This window comes from Candoia aspera, chromosome 12 (genome assembly GCF_035149785.1).
Source record: "Candoia aspera isolate rCanAsp1 chromosome 12, rCanAsp1.hap2, whole genome shotgun sequence".
NCBI classification, from domain to species: Eukaryota; Metazoa; Chordata; class Lepidosauria; order Squamata; family Boidae; genus Candoia; species Candoia aspera.
In genome coordinates this window covers 21,045,561-21,064,083 of record NC_086164.1, presented here as the reverse complement: position 1 = coordinate 21,064,083, position 18,523 = coordinate 21,045,561, and the positions used below count along the sequence as shown (strand labels likewise).

The 18,523-nt window shown below is 43.6% G+C and overlaps 1 protein-coding gene across 1 annotated transcript in view; it reads right to left on the bottom strand.

The window, feature by feature from the left end:
• OPHN1 (oligophrenin 1) overlaps positions 1-18,523 on the bottom strand; it is a 110,193-nt gene that overhangs the window by 65,703 nt on the left and 25,967 nt on the right. The window contains exons 2-3 of the mRNA XM_063313792.1: positions 7,238-7,333; positions 879-940 (exon numbers count right to left, since the gene is read on the bottom strand). Coding sequence (XP_063169862.1) covers positions 879-940; positions 7,238-7,333 — 158 coding nt within the window. The remainder of the gene's footprint in view (positions 1-878; positions 941-7,237; positions 7,334-18,523) is intronic.

Here is an 18,523-nt window from a genome sequence, read left to right as displayed (position 1 = left end):
TCTTTTCCACTTCAAATAACTCTTTAAAAAACAAGTCCTCTCTTTCAAGGAGCAGTGAATTGTTATGTAAGCTGCGGATGCTTTTTCTTTTCACCTCAAAAATCTTGAGAGCCTATAAGTGAAAGCAGCCCCCAAACTTAGTCTTCTCAATGTCCTAGGAGGGAAGTTTTTCAAAGTTTTGAAGAGTTTTGTGCCCTGAATTGTTGTGAAGTAAGAGTGAAAAAACCTGAAAGACAGGGAACATACAGCTTTGCAAGTAGAGAAATGGGCACATTCAACATGCACCAGAAATGCAACTGCTTGATTAAAAAAACCCAAGCAATTCCCCAAATTAATTAATGTATCTTAATAAGGAATCCATTAACTTGGAGTGAAATGCACTGTTTCCCAGAAAACCCACAGAAAGAAGGTAACTTGCTAAAATGCGATAGATCCGTACTGACTCCTTTCTGGCAGGGAATTCTGCAAGGGCACAAGAAAGAAAAGGTTGCATTATCCTAGCTAACCTCATTTTTGCTGAGTTTAGACATCATACATGGCTCATACAACCCATGGTTTTCTTTAACCATGGTTGGTCAAATAAACCACAATTGCCTAGGTTCAGAGTAGATTAAGTCATGAACCATGATTTGTACTTCCCAATGTTTGAGATGATACAACACACTGGGCCCAAACCAAACACGTGTAGGGCTTGGTGTGATGTGTGAACCCACCGAAAGGATCATATTGACTTGGAGATCTCTAGGCTGCACCAGAGAAGGGCAGATGTGTTGAGAATACAAAGTCATGCCTTTGGGTTATGCAATGATAGAGGTCAGGCCCACCTTCCTGTATCCTCAACCCACTTCTGACCAAGGAGGGAAGGGAAATGTCTTTACCATCATGGACCTCTCAAGTTCCACCTCTTGGAGCAGCTCAGCAAATTCCTTAAATGATTCAGCTTCAAAGGAAAGAAAAGAATGAGAAAACATTAATTGAGGCTGACTCTAAGAGATGGGAATACATTCCTGCCTGCCCCTCCATCCTGCCTTTATCATCCTTATATATTTAGTGGATTAATACTCGGAATGTGTAGCTTTCCTGGTTGGTCATCATATCTACATGTCAGGATAGATGATTAGGCTGTGACCAGGAGAACCTCTCCAAAAAATCTTCTGAGCAAACAAGAGTGGTGTCCCAAATCTCCCATGTCCAAAACAATTGCCCACTGGAACCACATGAAGCATTTCCAGATGTTAATTTTGTTACTGCCTCAAATCTGGGTCAAACCACATACAGCTTTTGACCCAGAGCCTGCAGCCTTCCCTTGCCTTCTTGCTTTAATTCAAAAGTGCAAAAGAAGGTTGATCTTTCCTGTCCCAGCATAATGCTCACAAACTTTTCCCTTTTTTCATAACTTTTATACATACAGGATCTTCAGCAAAGGATTGTTACCTTGTCATGGTGCTGGAGCTTGAGCACCTCAATGACGCCATGAGCTAAACCGTGAAGGGCCACCCAAGACGGGAAAGTCATGACAGAGAGGTCAGACTAAATGCGATCCCTGGGGAAGGTAATGGCAACCCACCCCAGTATTCTTGCCGTGAAAACTCAATGGATCAGTACAACCAGAGATATGTCGGATATACCATTGGAAGATGAGACCCCCAGGTCGGAAGATGGTCAAAATGCTACTGGGGAGGAACAGAGGATGAGTTCAACTAGCCCCAGACATGATGACGCAGCTAGCTCAAAGCCAAAAGGACAGCTAGTGGCCAACAGTGCTGGTGGTGAACAGCGAAGCCAATGTTCTAAGGATCAACACGCCACTGGAACCTGGAATGTAAGATCTATGAGCCAGGGCAAATTGGATGTGGTTATTGGTGAGATGTCAAGATTAAAGATAGACATTTTGGGCGTCAGTGAACTGAAATGGACTGGAATGGGTCACTTCACATCAGATGACCACCAGATCTACTACTGTGGACAAGAGGACCACAGAAGAAATGGAGTAGCCTTCATAATTAATAGTAAAGTGGCTAAAGCAGTGCTTGGATATAATCCAAAAAAATGATAGAATGATCTCAATTCAAATTCAGGGCAAGCCATCTAACATCACAGTGATCCAAATATATGCCCCAACCATAGATGCTGAAGAAGCTGAAGTAGATGTTTCTATGAGGATCTGCAGCACCTACTGGACAATACGCCTAAAAGAGACGTTGTTTTCATCACAGGAGACTGGAATGCTAAGGTGGGCAGTCAGATGACACCTGGAATTACAGGCAAGCACGGCCTGGGAGAACAAAACAAAGCAGGACATAGGCTGATAGAATTTTGCCAAGACAACTCACTCTGCATAACAAACACTCTCTTCCAACAACCTAAGAGACGGCTTTATACATGGACTTCACCAGATGGACAACACCGAAATCAGATTGACTACATCCTTTGCAGCCAAAGGTGGCGGACATCTATACAGTCGGTAAAAACAAGACCTGGAGCTGACTGTAGTTCAGATCACGAACTTCTTCTTGCACAATTTAGGAACAGACTAAAGAGATTAGGGAAGACCCACAGATCAGCTAGATATGAGCTCACTAATATTCCTAAGGAATATGCAGTGGAGGTGAAGAATAGATTTAAGGGACTGGACTTAGTAGATAGGGTCCCGGAAGAACTCTGGACAGAAGTTCGCAACATTGTTCAGGAGGCGGCAACAAAATACATCCCAAAGAAAGAGAAAACCAAGAAGGCAAAATGGCTGTCTGCTGAGACACAAGAAGTAGCCCAAGAAAGAAGGAAAGCAAAAGGCAACAGTGATAGGGGGAGATATGCCCAATTACATACAAAATTCCAGAGGTTAGCCAGAAGAGAAAGGAATTATTTTTAAACAAGCAATGTGCGGAAGTGGAAGAAGACAATAGAATAGGAAGGACAAGAGACCTCTTCCAGAAAATTAGAAACATCGGAGGTAATTCCAGGCAAAAATGGGTATGATCAAAAACAAAGTTGGCAAGGACCTAACAGAAGAAGAAGAGATCAAGAAAAGGTGGCAAGAATGTATGGAAGACCTGTATAGGAAGGATAACGATATCGGGGATAGCTTTGACGGTGTGGTCAGTGAGCTAGAGCCAGACATCCTGAAGAGTGAGGTTGAATGGGCCTTAAGAAGCATTGCTAACAACAAGGCAGCAGGAGATGATGGTATCCCAGCTGAATTGTTCAAAATCTTGCGAGATGATGTTGTAAAGGTATGGCATTCTATATGCCAGGAAATTTGGAAAACACAAGAATGGCCATCAGATGGGAAAAACTCAACTTATATCCCCATACCAAAAAAGGGAAACACTAAAGAATGTTCAGACTATCGAACAGTGGCACTTATTACATATGCCAGTAAGGTAATGCTCAAGATCCTGCAAGGTAGACTTCAGCAGTTCATGGAGCGAGAATTGCCAGATGTACAAGCTGGCTTTAGAAAAGGCAGAGGAACTAGGGACCAAATTGCCAATATCCACTGCATAATGGAAAAAGCCAGGGAGTTTCAGAGAAACATCTATTTCTGTTTTATTGATTATTCTACAGCCTTCGACTGTGTGGACCATAACAAATTGTGGCAAGTTCTTAGCGGTATGGGGATACCAAGTCATCTTGCCTGCCTCCTGAGGAATCTGTATAATGACCAAGTAGCAACGGTAAGAACAAACCATGGAACAATGGACTGGTTTAAGATTGGGAAAGGAGTATGGCAGGCCTGTATACTCTCACCCTACCTATTCAACTTGTATGCAGAATACATCATGCAACATGCTGGGCTTGAGGAATCCAAGGCTGGAGTTAAAAATCGCTGGAAGAAACATTAACAATCTCAGATATGCAGATGATACCACTTTGATGGCTGAAAGCGAAGAGGAACTGAGGAGCCATATGATGAAGGTGAAAGAAGAAAGTGCAAACGCTGGCTTGCAGTTAAACCTCAAAAAAACCAAGATTATGGCAACCAGCTTGATTGATAACCGGCCAATAGAGGGAGAAAATGTAGAAGCAGTGACAGACTTTGTATTTCTAGGCGCAAGGATTACTGCAGACACTGACTGCAGCCAGGAAATCAGAAGACGTTTAATTCTTGGGAGTAGAGCAATGACAAATCCCAATAAAATAGTTAAGAGCAGACACATCACACTGACAACAAAGGTCCGCATAGTTAAAGCAATGGTGTTCCCCGTAGTAACATATGGCTGCGAGAGCTGGACCATAAGGAAGGCTGAGAGAAGGAAGATAGATGCTTTGGAACTGTGGTGTTGGAGGAAAATTCTGAGAGTGCCTTGGACTGCAAGAAGATCAAACCAGTCCATCCTCCAGGAAATAAAGCCAGACTGCTCACTTGAGGGAATATTAAAGGCAAAACTGAAATACTTTGGCCACATAATGAGAAGACAGGACACCCTGGAGAAGATGCTGATGCTAGGGAGAGTGGAAGGCAAAAGGAAGAGGGGCCGACCAAGGTCAAGATGGATAGATGATATTCTAGAGGTGATGGACTTGTCCCTGGGGGAGCTGGGGGTGTTGACGACCGACAGGGAACTCTGGCGTGGGCTGGTCCATGAAGTCATGAAGAGTCGGAAGAGACTGAACGAATAAACAACATACATACAGGATAATGGCAAGAAGCCATCACTGGACCCAACTGTGCTAGACAATTTTCGTCCAGTCTCCCACCTCCCCTTTTTAGGGAAGGTGGTTGAGAAGGTGGTGGCGTTGCAACTCCAGAGGGTCCTGGATGTTATCTGGACCCCTTTCAGTCAGGTTTCAGGCCAGGATATGGGACAGAAACTGCATTGGTCGCACTTATGGATGATCTCTGGCGGGAGCAGGATGGAGGCAGTGCATCCATCCTTGCTCTCCTTGACCTCTCAGCGGCTTTCGATACCATCAACCATGGTATCCTTTTGGGATGGCTCAGGGACTTGGGGGTGGGCAGCGTAGTTCTGCGCTGGTTTACCTCCTTCCTCCAGGGCCAGTCCCAGTTGGTGGTGATAGGAGAGGAGAGATCTGACCCTTGACCTCTCCATTGTGGGGTGCCACAGGGTTCAGTTCTCTCTCCTCTCTTGTTTAACATCTACATGAAACCACTGGATGAGATCATCCGTCACCACCCAATTATACATCTCCATCCCGGGTGAGGTAAGTGATGCAGTGGCTGCCCTTTCTCAGTGCCCGGGGGCTGTGGGGGCCTGGATGGGGAACAACAGGCTTCAGCTGAACCCTGGTAAGACCGAGTGGCTGTGGATTGATGGCCCCTCGGGTTCCAGGAAGTTGTCATCTTTAGTTCTGGATGGGGTTGCACTGCCCCAGACAGACTCAGTGTGTAATCTGGGGGTTCTCCTGGACTCACGACTCCTGCTCGAAGAGCAGGTAGCAGTCGTGGCCAGGAAGGCCTTTGCACAACTTCGGGTTGTGCGTCAGTTATGCCCATTCCTGGATTGAGAAACCCTTTGAACAGTCACTCATGCCCTGGTTATCTCCCATATAGACTACTGCAATACACTCTACATGGGGCTACCCTTGAAGAGTATCCGGAAGCTTCAGCTGGTCCAGAATGCAGCAGCGCGGGCTATTTTTGGTGCCCCTAGGTCGGCATATATAACACCGTTGCTACGCGAGCTGCACTGGGTGCCAGTTTGCTTCCAGGTCCAATTCAAGGTGTTGGTTATCATCTTTAAAGCCCTACATGGCATGAGGCCAGGCTACCTGAGGGACCATCTCATCCCCTTTACATCGGCCCACCCCACCCGATCATCCAGAGAGGGCATGTTGCGGACCCCGTCCATAAGACAATTTCATCTGGCGGGGTCCAGGAAACGGGCCTTCTCTGTAGTGGCCCCCGCCCTCTGGAACATCTTGCCCCTGGAGGTGAGGCAGGCCCCTTCACTCCTGACCTTCCGGAAGGCCCTGAAGACCTGGTTCTGCCGTCTCACCTGGGGCGGGAAAGTCAATAACCATTCTTGGGGGTGGCTCGCACCCTAGAGTCCTTCCCACCAGCCTGGATTTTATACCTTTCTTGGATTCTATATTTATTTACTGAATTTTATAGTAACTGATTTTTATGAGATTTTAATGTTTATATTTTGTGCTTGATTTTATTGTAAACTGCCCAGAGTCCCTCTTTTGGGGGAGATGGGCGGTGGCTAAATTTGATTAATAAATAAAATAAATAAATAAAAATAATATGGAAGCATCTATTTATATTTACTGTATACTGTACCAAATTCTGCTTTGCAATTTATCAAAAATCTCCTCCTCCTCCTCCTCCTGTTTTTCTATCTTATCCTCAGGGTGTCTCAACCCTTCTCAGAGATGGCAGAGGGGCAGCCCCAGGTCTTGCTGCTTGCTGATACTTACCTTTTCATCACCTTGCAGCTGCCCAGGCTGCTCACACTTTCACTTTTTTGACTTATTTTTCTCCCAGATACAAATTCTATGTAATTTTACAAACATTTACTGTATACTGAAGGCAATGAAAGAACTGATCTGGATGTTTGCATGCATCCATCTATCTCAAATATTAGTAGGCAAGGTAATCATTGATCCAGGTCATACAACTGGGTTATTTATCAGCTAAGAAATATTACATTAAACACACTCTTTAGAAAAGCATTCTTAAAATAGGTACTCCAGATTATATTCTCGTCAAGGCAATAGGTAGAAGCCCAACTTCTGATCATACAGCTGCTTTCCTCTAAAAACCAGAGTGAGAACATGAGCACACTTTTTCAGGAGAAAAAACGCTGAGTTGTGTTAAGGGCCTCCCAAGACATGCTGGAAAGAAGGAACCAAGTGCTGGAGGCTCCCATTCTTGGAAACATAAATTCCAGCTGCTGCAGTCCGTTCTCCACAGAGCAGTACGTGAGACATGCAGCTCCCTTGGCCGGTGGAAAACAAGACATAAATCCACTAGACAGCCTTTATATCAACAAGGCCAGATATAATCTGAGTTTTCAAACTTAAAAACTTGCACTATTCAGTGAAACTTCAGTTGGCCTAATACAAGTGCTCCTGCTGTGGATCTGAGGTATTTTTTCTCATGGCCAACATGGCCATTATGGGGAGGGAGTCAAGTGTGCTGGACCCATTTTATGCAAGATATATTGAACTGTATTATAACCAAGAATTTTATTATTCAAGTGGGACATCAGATGGACTTCTAGCCACTAGTGATGAGGCAAAAGAGGCCACTGGCCAAAAAAGCACTTACCGATGTTGATTTCATCATCCGTCAAAGTGTCCCCAATGAAGTCAAACTGAAAGGACTGAAGCGTCAAGGAGAATTTCTGGACAGCCAAGGAATAATCTAGGAAAGACGGGACGTTTTAAACGTGAGTATTCAAGAAAAGCAACGATTTGCAGAAACTTCATAGTTGAAGCAGAACACGGATAAAGCCTTTTAGGTTTCACACTTTGGCCCCGTGGGATTTCTGAATGCAATCATGAGTGCACTGGCAAAATGGCACCTGTTTACAAATAGGCAACTGCTCCTTGCAGCTGGCTTGTCTTCACCATCTTCATCATCTTGGCTCCTCCCACCTTGCTCCTGGCTCCGCCCACAACCCCAGCTGACCTCTGCCTCTTTCTAGGCAAGGAGCAACTTCCATAGAAAGCATGGGATACAGGCTCCTGACCTCTGTCTTCCAAAAATGCCTTTAGGGCCAACAGATGTTTTCGGAAATAAACATTATGCTGAAGGCTGGAGCTCTATTTTATAGCATGGCAGCTTGTCAATATTTTTTTTTAATGAAAAATATCTGTAACATAATCAGGAATCAGAGGGAGCCTGGGAGGTACCACAGTAAATGTTTACCAACACACTGCTGTCCATGGCTATTAAACTGCCTTCACCATTTTTAAAATAAATATGCAAAAGAGAGCCTTCATGAACGTTAGAACTAATTTCCATGCTGGGGTCAACATAGGTCTGCTGCGACATTACTCACGGGGCTGTTCTGATTTTTTTTTTTTTTTTGCAGAGCAGTCACTTGACTGCATGGACTTACAAAACTGTTTGACAGCAAAGCCAGCCACTGACCCAAGGCTCTGCCTTTTTCCAGCTTTGATCTTTGATACCTTAACTGGAGATACTGCACGTTATACACAAAATATGTTTTTATTTATTGTAAAAAAAATTATGCTGCCCTTCACAACCATTTTTTCAGCATGAGTTTTATGACTGACCCCTAGCTTCCCCCTCCATGTTCAGGTTCACCGATCATATTTTCAAGCAATTAATTCTTCCCTCCCAGTACAGCTGAATCTGCATGCCGCAAATGCAAATTAATTTACCTCTAAAGTGCCTTAAAAGCTGGTCTGATTTATTTTTCTGGAATTTGGGAGTTTAGAAAATATTTGCATAACCAAATCAACTCAGTCTAAAACACTGGGGAAGAGGGAATCAACTGTCTTGAACAGATACACATCAGCACTCAACATACAAATTTGTAGCAGGATTTTAATCTATTTCACATGTTGCCATTACCCAGAACTCTCCAATCCTGAATCAGAGACACCAAGGAAAAAACTTTCACGATGAGTCCATTGCATTCAGATCAGATGACAAGCCCTGCACATGTATGAGAGACAGTGCCCAGTGGAAGAGAATCAGCCAAGTCTGGATGCTTGATGGCTTGGTAAAACCGCCTCACTTCATCACTGTGGTCACTTCAACATAGGCAGTGACAGGAAATACCTCTACTAATGGAGGCATAATCAGGAAAAAGGCTTGCTCTGAACACATTGGGAGACTGCCTAACTCCAATCCAGTCTGGTTAAACCTTCATTTTCCTTAATTTGCTTGAGCAGTCCCTGAAACTGCCTTACACTGAGCTCAACCCATTGCTCATGAGTAAGAGCTCCTACACTTGATCTCCTGTCCAAGCCCTGTTGCAACGCATGACCTGCCCATCAGGAGAGAGATGAAGGTAATCCAGTACCAGTTTGTGGAAATCTCACAAAATCTTACAAGGCATTGTTGCACATTAAGTCGTGTTGGTGCAACAAGATTTGGCTGCACTATGAATGGCATGAAGAGGCAGCCAGAGTTGCCTGGTGGCACATGAAGTAACTTCAAGAGCAGGCAGCAAAACTCTCGGGAATAAAACCTCCTCTAATCTCTGACTGCCACATTGGGTTCCTGGAGCAGAATCTGAAGAAGAGCAGTTGTGCTCCTCAGTCTCTTTTGAAGGCAACCAAAAGGCAAAGAATAGGAGGGCCACATGGATTAGCTGCAGATAAACCAGGCACTACACCAGTAATGCCATAGAACCAATGAGGAATTAGATGTATCTGGCCCAATAAACATCTGACCATTTGGGGTCAGATGAGTGAGGGATCCATGGGAGAGGAGAAATAGAAGCATCTTGGGCAAGATCCTTCATAGCCAGGAGCAGTATTAGGGACAAGGACCGAGGACGTGCTAGGGAACAGGAGGAATTAAAGTGCAGTGTGAATGACACTGTGTGGGTGTCATTTATGACCACTCCACCACCACCCACCACCCTCATTTTAGCCACACATCTACCCCTTGAGGCAGATGGAGCTGTGATTCAGGGACTGGCAACACAAAGGCATCTACTGATTTCCAAGAAAACAAGGAATCAGGATCTGGATGTTCCTTCATCCCCACCCCCACCCTGTCCTAGCTTCATGCCAGTTCTTTCACCACACCAAGTCTCTTCCCACATGGCAAATTGCCACATTCACAAGTGCAAAAAGACTGTTTTTCTGCCCCTATGTGGAGCTGAAATTAATCAGAATCTAATTTGCAGTGTCTTCAGCAGAAAACATCTAGGAACTGGACAAGAGTGTGTCCAGGAACAGGCTGCAGAGCCCCAGCTGGGCTGCTTTGAAGAAGAACAAAAAAAGGATAACCAGCTCATGGAGATGACATATTGAGGCCAATAGCCACATTAGTGCTTTTAATTAGATGTCAACCATCCAACACGAAGAACCACCCAACAAAAGAACTCATCCACAGCCTGTCCCCAACACACTTCTACTTTGACCTTCTCATGTCACTTGTCTGTCTGATATAAAAGAGAGAAGCTCTCTAGAAAGCTCAACTGGAAGGTGGCTTTTTCATCTTATTTTCTGAAACTTCTGACAGCCAATGATTTTTCCAGGTTTCAGGGTTCCAGAGAAGACTGCATTCAGTTCTTCAGGTTTAATATAATTGACCACAGCATTAAGAGAGTCAACGCGATGCAGTGGATAGAGTGACAGATGCATGGAGAACTGTGTTTGACAAGCGTTTTACTCTTCTTTACTTGATCAAACTCTCTATGGTGCTGCCCTTCTTCAGACTTCCTTGTTCAACATAAAGCCTCATAAGTGGGCTTGATATGGATCAAACGGCAAAGAAGGGGGTAATGTGAAAGGCCCCTTCGCTTTGCTTTTCACTCTCATGCTTCTCTGGAATGCACGAAGACAGTTTGCAGCTTCCCTACCCAAAAACTCCTGAGCAATTGTAGGAGGCAAGAATAGGCAAGATGGGGCCAAAAGCATGCCAGCAGACAACCTTTCAGCTTCTTGTCCTTCCTGACTTAAAGCTACAAATGGGAGAAGCTCATATTGAGTGTTCCAAGGCTCATCAGAAGCACGGGAGGATTCCCATCACCTCCGGCTAGAGAAAGGGCGCTTCCTAGGAAGGGGAGTTGGGGCAGAAAGAGGGGCCGTGGCTGTCTGGAACTGGTAGTTCTCCAGAATTAATTTCAGCTTTGAGCTCAAACAGGTGAGAAAGGGTCACTCTAACCCAATGGTGATTCCTCTGGGGCAGATTTTCTAAACACCTGCTGCTGACAGATGGTTTCTGCTCACCCCATCAGAACCAGCAGGGTTGGCATGCTTCAGGTCCCTTCTATTATGAACTGCCATCTTGTGGGACCTAGGAAGCAAGCCTTCCCTGTCATGGTACCTGCCCTCTAGAGGAATGTCTTCCCAGAAATCTGGATGGCCCCAACTCTCTTAGCCTTTTGAAAGCTTCGAAAGACCTGGATGTTCCCATGAGCATTTGGACCTGGAGCTAATCCACCTGTTGTTATGGATTGAAAATGGGATTTATATTACATTAATTATACTATGCTATACTATTACCATTATTTTGGACTAGTATTTAGGATGTTTATTTTGTATATAATGCTGCTGGGGTTTTTTGGTTTTAATCCTCTGTGTGCCACCAGAGTCATTGCTGTGAAATGGGCAGTTATATAAATTGTTTAAATAAGTAACTTCCTTCTTGTCTTCACCGAGTAGCTTTTTAGTGTGCGTTTTGATGCTAAATTGAGTCAACATTGGTTGATGCAAATCATTTGAAGTGTTTTTATACAGTAAAATAAGTTGAAGCAAAGCATAGTTTTAAACAGTAGTAATGGATTTATGTAGGTATAGTCTAGCATTTCTAAAGATTTATTCTAAAAATTGAGCTGAGTAGCGCTAATCTCTCAATTGAAAATGTCTGATTAACTCAAATAACAGCCAAGATATAGTTCCAAGGATATAAATATTACAACAGATACCTAGAATGTGTTGGAATTATCAGGGGTCAACTCAGCATTGTCTCATAAGCATAAGGGGGTCTCTCTAGCAAATGCATCTCTATTGTGCTTGTGGGATGTCACATGGGTCACCTGATTTCCACTTCTCGGGCTTGAGGATTAACAATCTCCATTACCCTTCTGACAGACCTGCAAGCAGGAGCTGTCCTAACTACCGGGAAACACACTGAGACAAAGACTTGGTCTCTAATATTTATTACTAGTACTTAACAAGAATCCTAACAAACTGAGGAAGCGTGGGAAAAACCCAGCCATATAAACCCCAAAGGTTAAGGCGGTCCCGATCTGTGTCTCTTTGAATGGCTGAACAGTTCTTCAGTGCTACGCATGCGCTTGACAGTCTGGGTGGGAGCCCCCTGCTCGCCATCCTTACTCATGACAGGAGCTGCTGCAGGATGCAACTCTCGCACTTTAGAAAGTGTCTACAAAGAACCAGTGATGACTAAATGCTTTCTACTATGAACCTACCTGTATCCAGATCTACTAAATAAAAGTAAGCTATTTCTATTTTTCTTCATCTAAATACAGTGTGAAGACTGAATTTATTTCTGAACGTAATTAAGCTTACTCTGCAAGTTGTCTTTTGGTTCACGCTTCTACTCTGCAAGATTGCTGTTAGCTGCTTGGAGTTCTTTTATTAACCTTTAAAAAGTCCATCAGAATGCAGACAACCCCTCTGTTTCTTTAATCAAAGGGCCCCTTTGTCCTCCTTTATTATTTATTTATTTTATTTTATTTTCTATCCCTCCTTTATTATTTTTTTTATAAATAATTCAAGGTGGCGAACATACCTAATACTCCTTCCTCCTCCTATTTTCCCCACAACAACAGCCCTGTGAGGTGAGTTTGGCTGAGAGAGAGTGACTGGCCCAAGGTCACCCAGCCAGCTTTCATGCCTAAGGTAGAACTAGAACTCACAGACTCCTGGTTTCTAGCCCAGCACCTTAACCACTAGACCAAACTGGCTTTTAGACTGACATCCCACCTTTTCTCCCAGAGCTCAAGCTGGCATACATCATGCTCCCTCCATTTTTTTCCACAACAGCACAGTGAGGTCAGATGGGCTAAAAAATGGATGGCCCAAAGTTCCCTAGGAGGCCTCCATGATGGATGGGAGACTAGAACCTACGCCTCCCTAATCCTAGTCCAGCACCTTCACCATTTCTAGTTCAACTAGAAGAAACAAGAAACAAGGGTCTGCCACTGAACCCAGCAGCCTGTTGGTCATTCTCCACCTCGGAATATCTAGCCCTCCCTTTTCATACTGAGATGTCACAATCCATTCCTTGGGTCCTACTTGAAAGGGAAGTGCTTAAATGTCCCAGTTCAGATCCACCAACTTGGCACAGCTCACTAGTCTGAGCAGCAGGACACATACAACGACCTGTATGTGCCTGGTCTGAATATGCTAAAAGGGAGAATAAGGTCTTCTCAGCTGCCTTCTTCCAAGGGAAGGCCACAGGAAGCCCAGCCTGCAGTTTCAGCTCTAGCTACAAACTTGGTGGTTGTGGAAAGTAACAAGCACAGCATGAAAGTCATATCCATCCCTACATCTCCTGCTCAACAGCGACTCTACATTTTAAGACAGGGTCCATTTAACTATTCAAACCAAAAGATCTGGACACATCTTTGCTCAATGGCAGCCTTTCCCAACCTAGACATCTCTGGATGCATTAGGAATACAGCTGCCAGAAATCTCAGCCAGCAGGCCTGGGGCCAGGAATTAGCATTTTCAAGCTATCAAAGATTACCTGCTTTATTCTTCCCCAGCATTTCTGCTCAACCCTCAGGGAAGATTTTATCTGCCAGCCATTCAAAACCTTCTTGATGTGTATCTGTTCATTCTGCCTTATGATAAACACTTTCTCATTTATTTTTCCTTCTTCCCTATCTCCACAGTACATCTAGTTTTTACTCTTGGAATATACTGAGCTCAAAAATCTTCAGTCACATTATTAATCAAGGCACACTTGCAAAATGCTTTGCTAAAACCAAAAAACACGGTGGCCAACACCACATCTTGGGGTTCCATTGGTTAATCAAGCATTGTATAAAGAACATTTTGGACTACACCGTCATTTGGGGATATGAGCAGCAGCACTACTGAATCCTTGGTTTCTACACTCTCTTCCACCCCCATGTGGCTACAGGAGTTTGGCTGCTTTTATTACCATTTTAGATCAGCTACAGAGTACATGTCATGGACAAGCATTACTTAACCTGAAGTAGAGTCAACTGAAACAAGACATAATTAAACCATAGTTTATGGGTCTGTCCTGATTCAATTAAAGAGCATTGAAATTAACCTCACTTTAGGAAGCAAAAATTAATGCTGGTATTAAACTACCATTAATCTAAAAGAAAAGCTTATTTCCAATTTCCTTATCAATAATGATCTGGAGAAGGAAGGAGAATGTCAAAACTCAGCAAGGGAAGGTTCATTCTTGTCCTGATAGACACCATGTTCTATTAGGACATTAGGGCACCATCATTAAGGGAGAAAAATACCTTCACGTGCTCTAACCATTCAAGATTCAAACAATTCTCTCATCACAAGTGCTGTGATTGGGATAACAACCTTCTGTGTTGGTTACACAGAACAACATCTTTGTATGTCAGAAACGGAGCAAGTCAGTCATAGAGGAGTTTTCAGTCATGCATGGCATATGCCACACAGAGACAGAGAGGGGGAGAGAGGTTTTTTCCTTTTCTTATGAAGTTAGAGCTTCATCCACTGAAATTAATTCAGGACTGGCAGAAAGAAAAGATGCTCTTTTAACCCATTCCATAGAGAAATTGGCATTTGTTGCTAGCACTTGTGGTCGAGGCAGTCAATTTGAATGGCTGTGAAAGGGGACTAGGTGGGTTCCGACCCCTAATACTAGTCCCTGTCGACAGCCTCCTGCATTGCAGGAAACGAGCTCGAAATATTGGTTGCTGGGAAGGAACAGTAGAAGGGGTCTTGCCCTCCAGGCCAGGCTCCCAAATGCACCCACTGACCACAGAAATGCGGAACTGGATGGGCCAATGGCTTGGTCAAGCAGGACTCTGCTTATGTCTGGGCTGAGAGACAGAGACTGGCCCAGAATCGCCCAGAGAAGTTGAGAAGCAGAGCTTCCCTCCCTGATCCCTTAAGCACCACGTCCCACTATCTTTCCCCCCCCCTGGTTCTCACCAGATACCAGGAGACAAATATCTAACGGGTGCCCTGTTGTTTTACAGAATGGTAATTCTGACTTCAACCCTTTTGTTTCTCTGGTCTCAAAAGACAATCTCCCTGGAACTATCTGCCTACTGAAAATCCTCTACTGCACCACAAATAGGCATTCAGTTTCCTGGGGTTTGTGTTCCTTTTTTTTGCTGGAAGGAGATAGGAAAAAACTAAATTACTCTATATAGATTATTCTTCCTGTTCCTGTTCCTGTTCCTGTTATGCAATTCAGTGCAGAAAAAATATCTGGCAACTGAAATTCATTCGGTCCTCACAGTGGAAAAAAAATGACTGATATGTTCTGCAGAATGAGATGGAAGGGCATAAATATAGTTTATTGGGAGTTAAGCTGAGATCATCAATGTTTTCCTAGAAGCTGCACATGATAAATCTATTTAAAGTTGCTGAAATTGGATTTTAAAAAAAGCAGACTGCCAGAGCTAAACCCAAATTCAGTTGGATATGGGGAACATAGGAACTGTAATCCAAGTCACCTGGGATGCACCTAGTTGGGGAACCTTGTGATGAATTTTTCTTTTCAGATATACACAGTTCAGTGAAACCACATTTGATTGTCTGAACTGGAAAATTAAAATATCTGCAAATACAGGAGGGGGAGCGTAGAGCAGAAAAAGAGACAGTTGTCTTGCTACATCATGAAGAAAAAAATCTGATTTTGCAAATGTATCCTTTGATGCAATGGCTGATTTGGAATTTTTGCCCCAAATCAGAAGGGCTAAAAGCATAAACATCACACCTGGCACTTCCCTCTTTCTTCCTACACAGCTGGACTGCTTCAACCACACAAACACATAATATTTTGGCCATTTATATATGCCTGCTTTCCATCTGTGTTCAAAAAAATGTGGGAAAATAGAGGCACTGGCAATACCTACAGAAAAAGGGAATCCAGGATTCATCTGTCTAATCAATGGAGAATTATTCACAAGCCATTAATCTGATTCAGGCTCAGCTGCAGGGAAACAGCCCAAATGTCAGCAGTTCCCATTCCCCTTTCCCAACCTAGAACATTGAGCCAAGCGAGTTCATTACATCAGGATGGGCAGACAGAGGCAATTACCCCTTTCTCAACCTTCCAAAGATGCCAGCCTTTATCACCAGACAATCCCACAGTACTGAGCATGCTTGAAGCAGCTGCAGATTAATCAACAATGGTATTTCTTTAGCCAGCACCCTTCACAAATCTGCTCATCTATGCAATATAAAAACCAGCTGCACTCAGGATTATCTGCAACCCAACAAGAATAAATTGGCTTCAGCCAGAAAATCTCACCTTACACATACCACCAGTGCTCTTAGGTCCCATTAAGATTGTGGAAATCCACCAGAGAAGCACCTGTAAGAGTCTGTGATTCTTGAGGAATGAAGGAGGATTCGAGTTACTTATCTTGAGCCTACAGGACAGCATGGGCAGTGCCTGTTGCCTTTTCCCCTATGATCAAAGAATCACAAAAGCCTAAGTGCTGTTACTGGGAGTTTTGGTTTCATGGCTACAGGACTGTTCAGATACTTGAACAGTACAGTGACCACGTTCACATGTTGTACTAAGACATAATGTAATTTGGGATATACTAGGCTATCCTGGCTTATTCATTCTACCACAACTGTAAAATCCTGGATTAATGTTATGACCGAATGCAACAGTGAATGAAAGGAGAACATGATCTCTTTATAAAGTTTTGTCTGTTGGGCCTAGAATGGACTTTACACCAATTAGTGACTGGCAACACCATGACATCTACTTCTATCAATGCATCCTGGTTGTATTTGTCAATTGCAACGTAATTCCTGTGTGAAGCAGCCTGATGCGCAGAAGCCCAAAGAGAAGGAATGTGTAATTAGCACTGTTGTTGGTGGTGGGATTATGGGTACTTCAGTCCAACTATCCAGAGGGCACTGGTTTGGAGAAGCTTTATTTGTGGCATGCTAATAATTGACATACTCAAAATATCTGCAAGATAATGGTATGGTCTTTAAATTCTCTACCATCCCTGTTCAGGATCTACAACATTGTTTGCCACAGAATCCCTAAGGCTGAAGAGTGTCTTCTAAATGCATCTTTAATTCTCCAAGGTGACACGGAAATGTGAATGGAAGCCCACGTGGGAAGAGATGCTTCATCCCCAGATTAACATGAAAGTCCAGCAGAAGCAGATAAACTTGAGGAAGAATTGTACTTCCAATATGGTCATCCTCTTAACTCAAAAACATCTTCCAAGAAGGAACACGTTTCCCTGAAATGGTTTTGAAAACTACCACTCCAGAGGCAAAAGCAGACTGACAGATTTTACATGATATTGTGGTTTAATTTTTCATTTTTCCCCCTGAATGGCCAAACGTGTCTTTCATCAATGTGAATATTACAAAATCCCCTGCTTAGACTTGATAGTCTTTATATTGCTTGGGTCAAGTGCCCATCTTTTTCCCAATCTGTCCTTGTGGAGACAAATTAACAAGAAGTAATTTTGAAAAGTTCACAATAAAGTGCTCTGAAAGATAATCCTTCTTCTAAAACAGTATGGAAAAGGATACAGAGAGGGACAAATACCCATCCTTGGGAGACCTGCTGCTGGCAATTGGACGGGGGCGGGGGGGTGTCAGCTTTCCCAGCAAGAGAGAAGGTGTGTCCCTTGGGCCAAATTCTTTTCCTGCTAGAGAAGAGCAAGTCAAATGCTCTCCAGATAGCTCTGCACAGCCCTGCGTTGGGCTGTAGACAAAACCAATGATGAAGTGGGGCATGACTGTCAAATGCTGCCAATATCCTATAGATTTTAAAAAGCCATCCCCCCACCAAAAAAAAAAGGGCGGGAGGAAGAGAGAACTGAGCCATGGAAATCAGAGAAGCCAAGGACCTATTTCTACTCCTTTCCCCTCTAAAAAAGCTCAGTCAGCATTTTCTGACCACAAAGCTCTATTTTCCAGCTCTTATAGGAAGGACCCACTCAGCTGCTACCAGCTTCATAAGACCCGGACAAAGAAATACAGACTCTTGCTCAGAATTAACTTCCTCATTTTGCACAAAGCTTGAGTAAAAGACATCTGAGGCTCTTTTGTCACCATTCCTCCTAAGTGCAGCTCTAGGGACAAATTGGTGGGCACAACATTCTGCCCTTCACCAGAACTTCCAGGGAGACACATAACCAAGAAACTGAAACATAAGCAGCTGCATGTTAAATACCGAAAAGCCTTGGAAAGAAAAACGGCTCTTCCTAATGCCAAAAGAATATCCTGCTGATGCCAGGCAGGCCCTCCAAGGAGGGAAAGCCACAGAGATCCCACCAGTGAAAAGATTCTGCCACAGATCATGACAGGCTTCCCCACAAATGGCCTGGTAGAAAGGCACTAAAACTGCGAATGAAACTCTGCAAGGGTCTTTCCTTCTGGGCTGCTCCTCTACTTGACTATTTGTTCTCTAGGACTTAATCTTTATTTATTTTATTTTATTTATTTTATTGAATTTGTATAGCCGCCCATCTCAAACCGGTGACTTTGGGCAGCTATACAAATTGAATAAAATAAACCTTGAAGTCTTCTGTAGCAAACTTCAATCTAGAAATTAAATACGTTGACAGCTCAATAATTGTTTTTCAGAATGAATCACTGTCTTGCCACAAGTTTAGCAGATTATTTTGCCAGGTGACTGTTGTGGTAGATGGGGAGGACAACATTTCACGAGATGGAACAGAAGGGTGCCCAGTTGTCCACC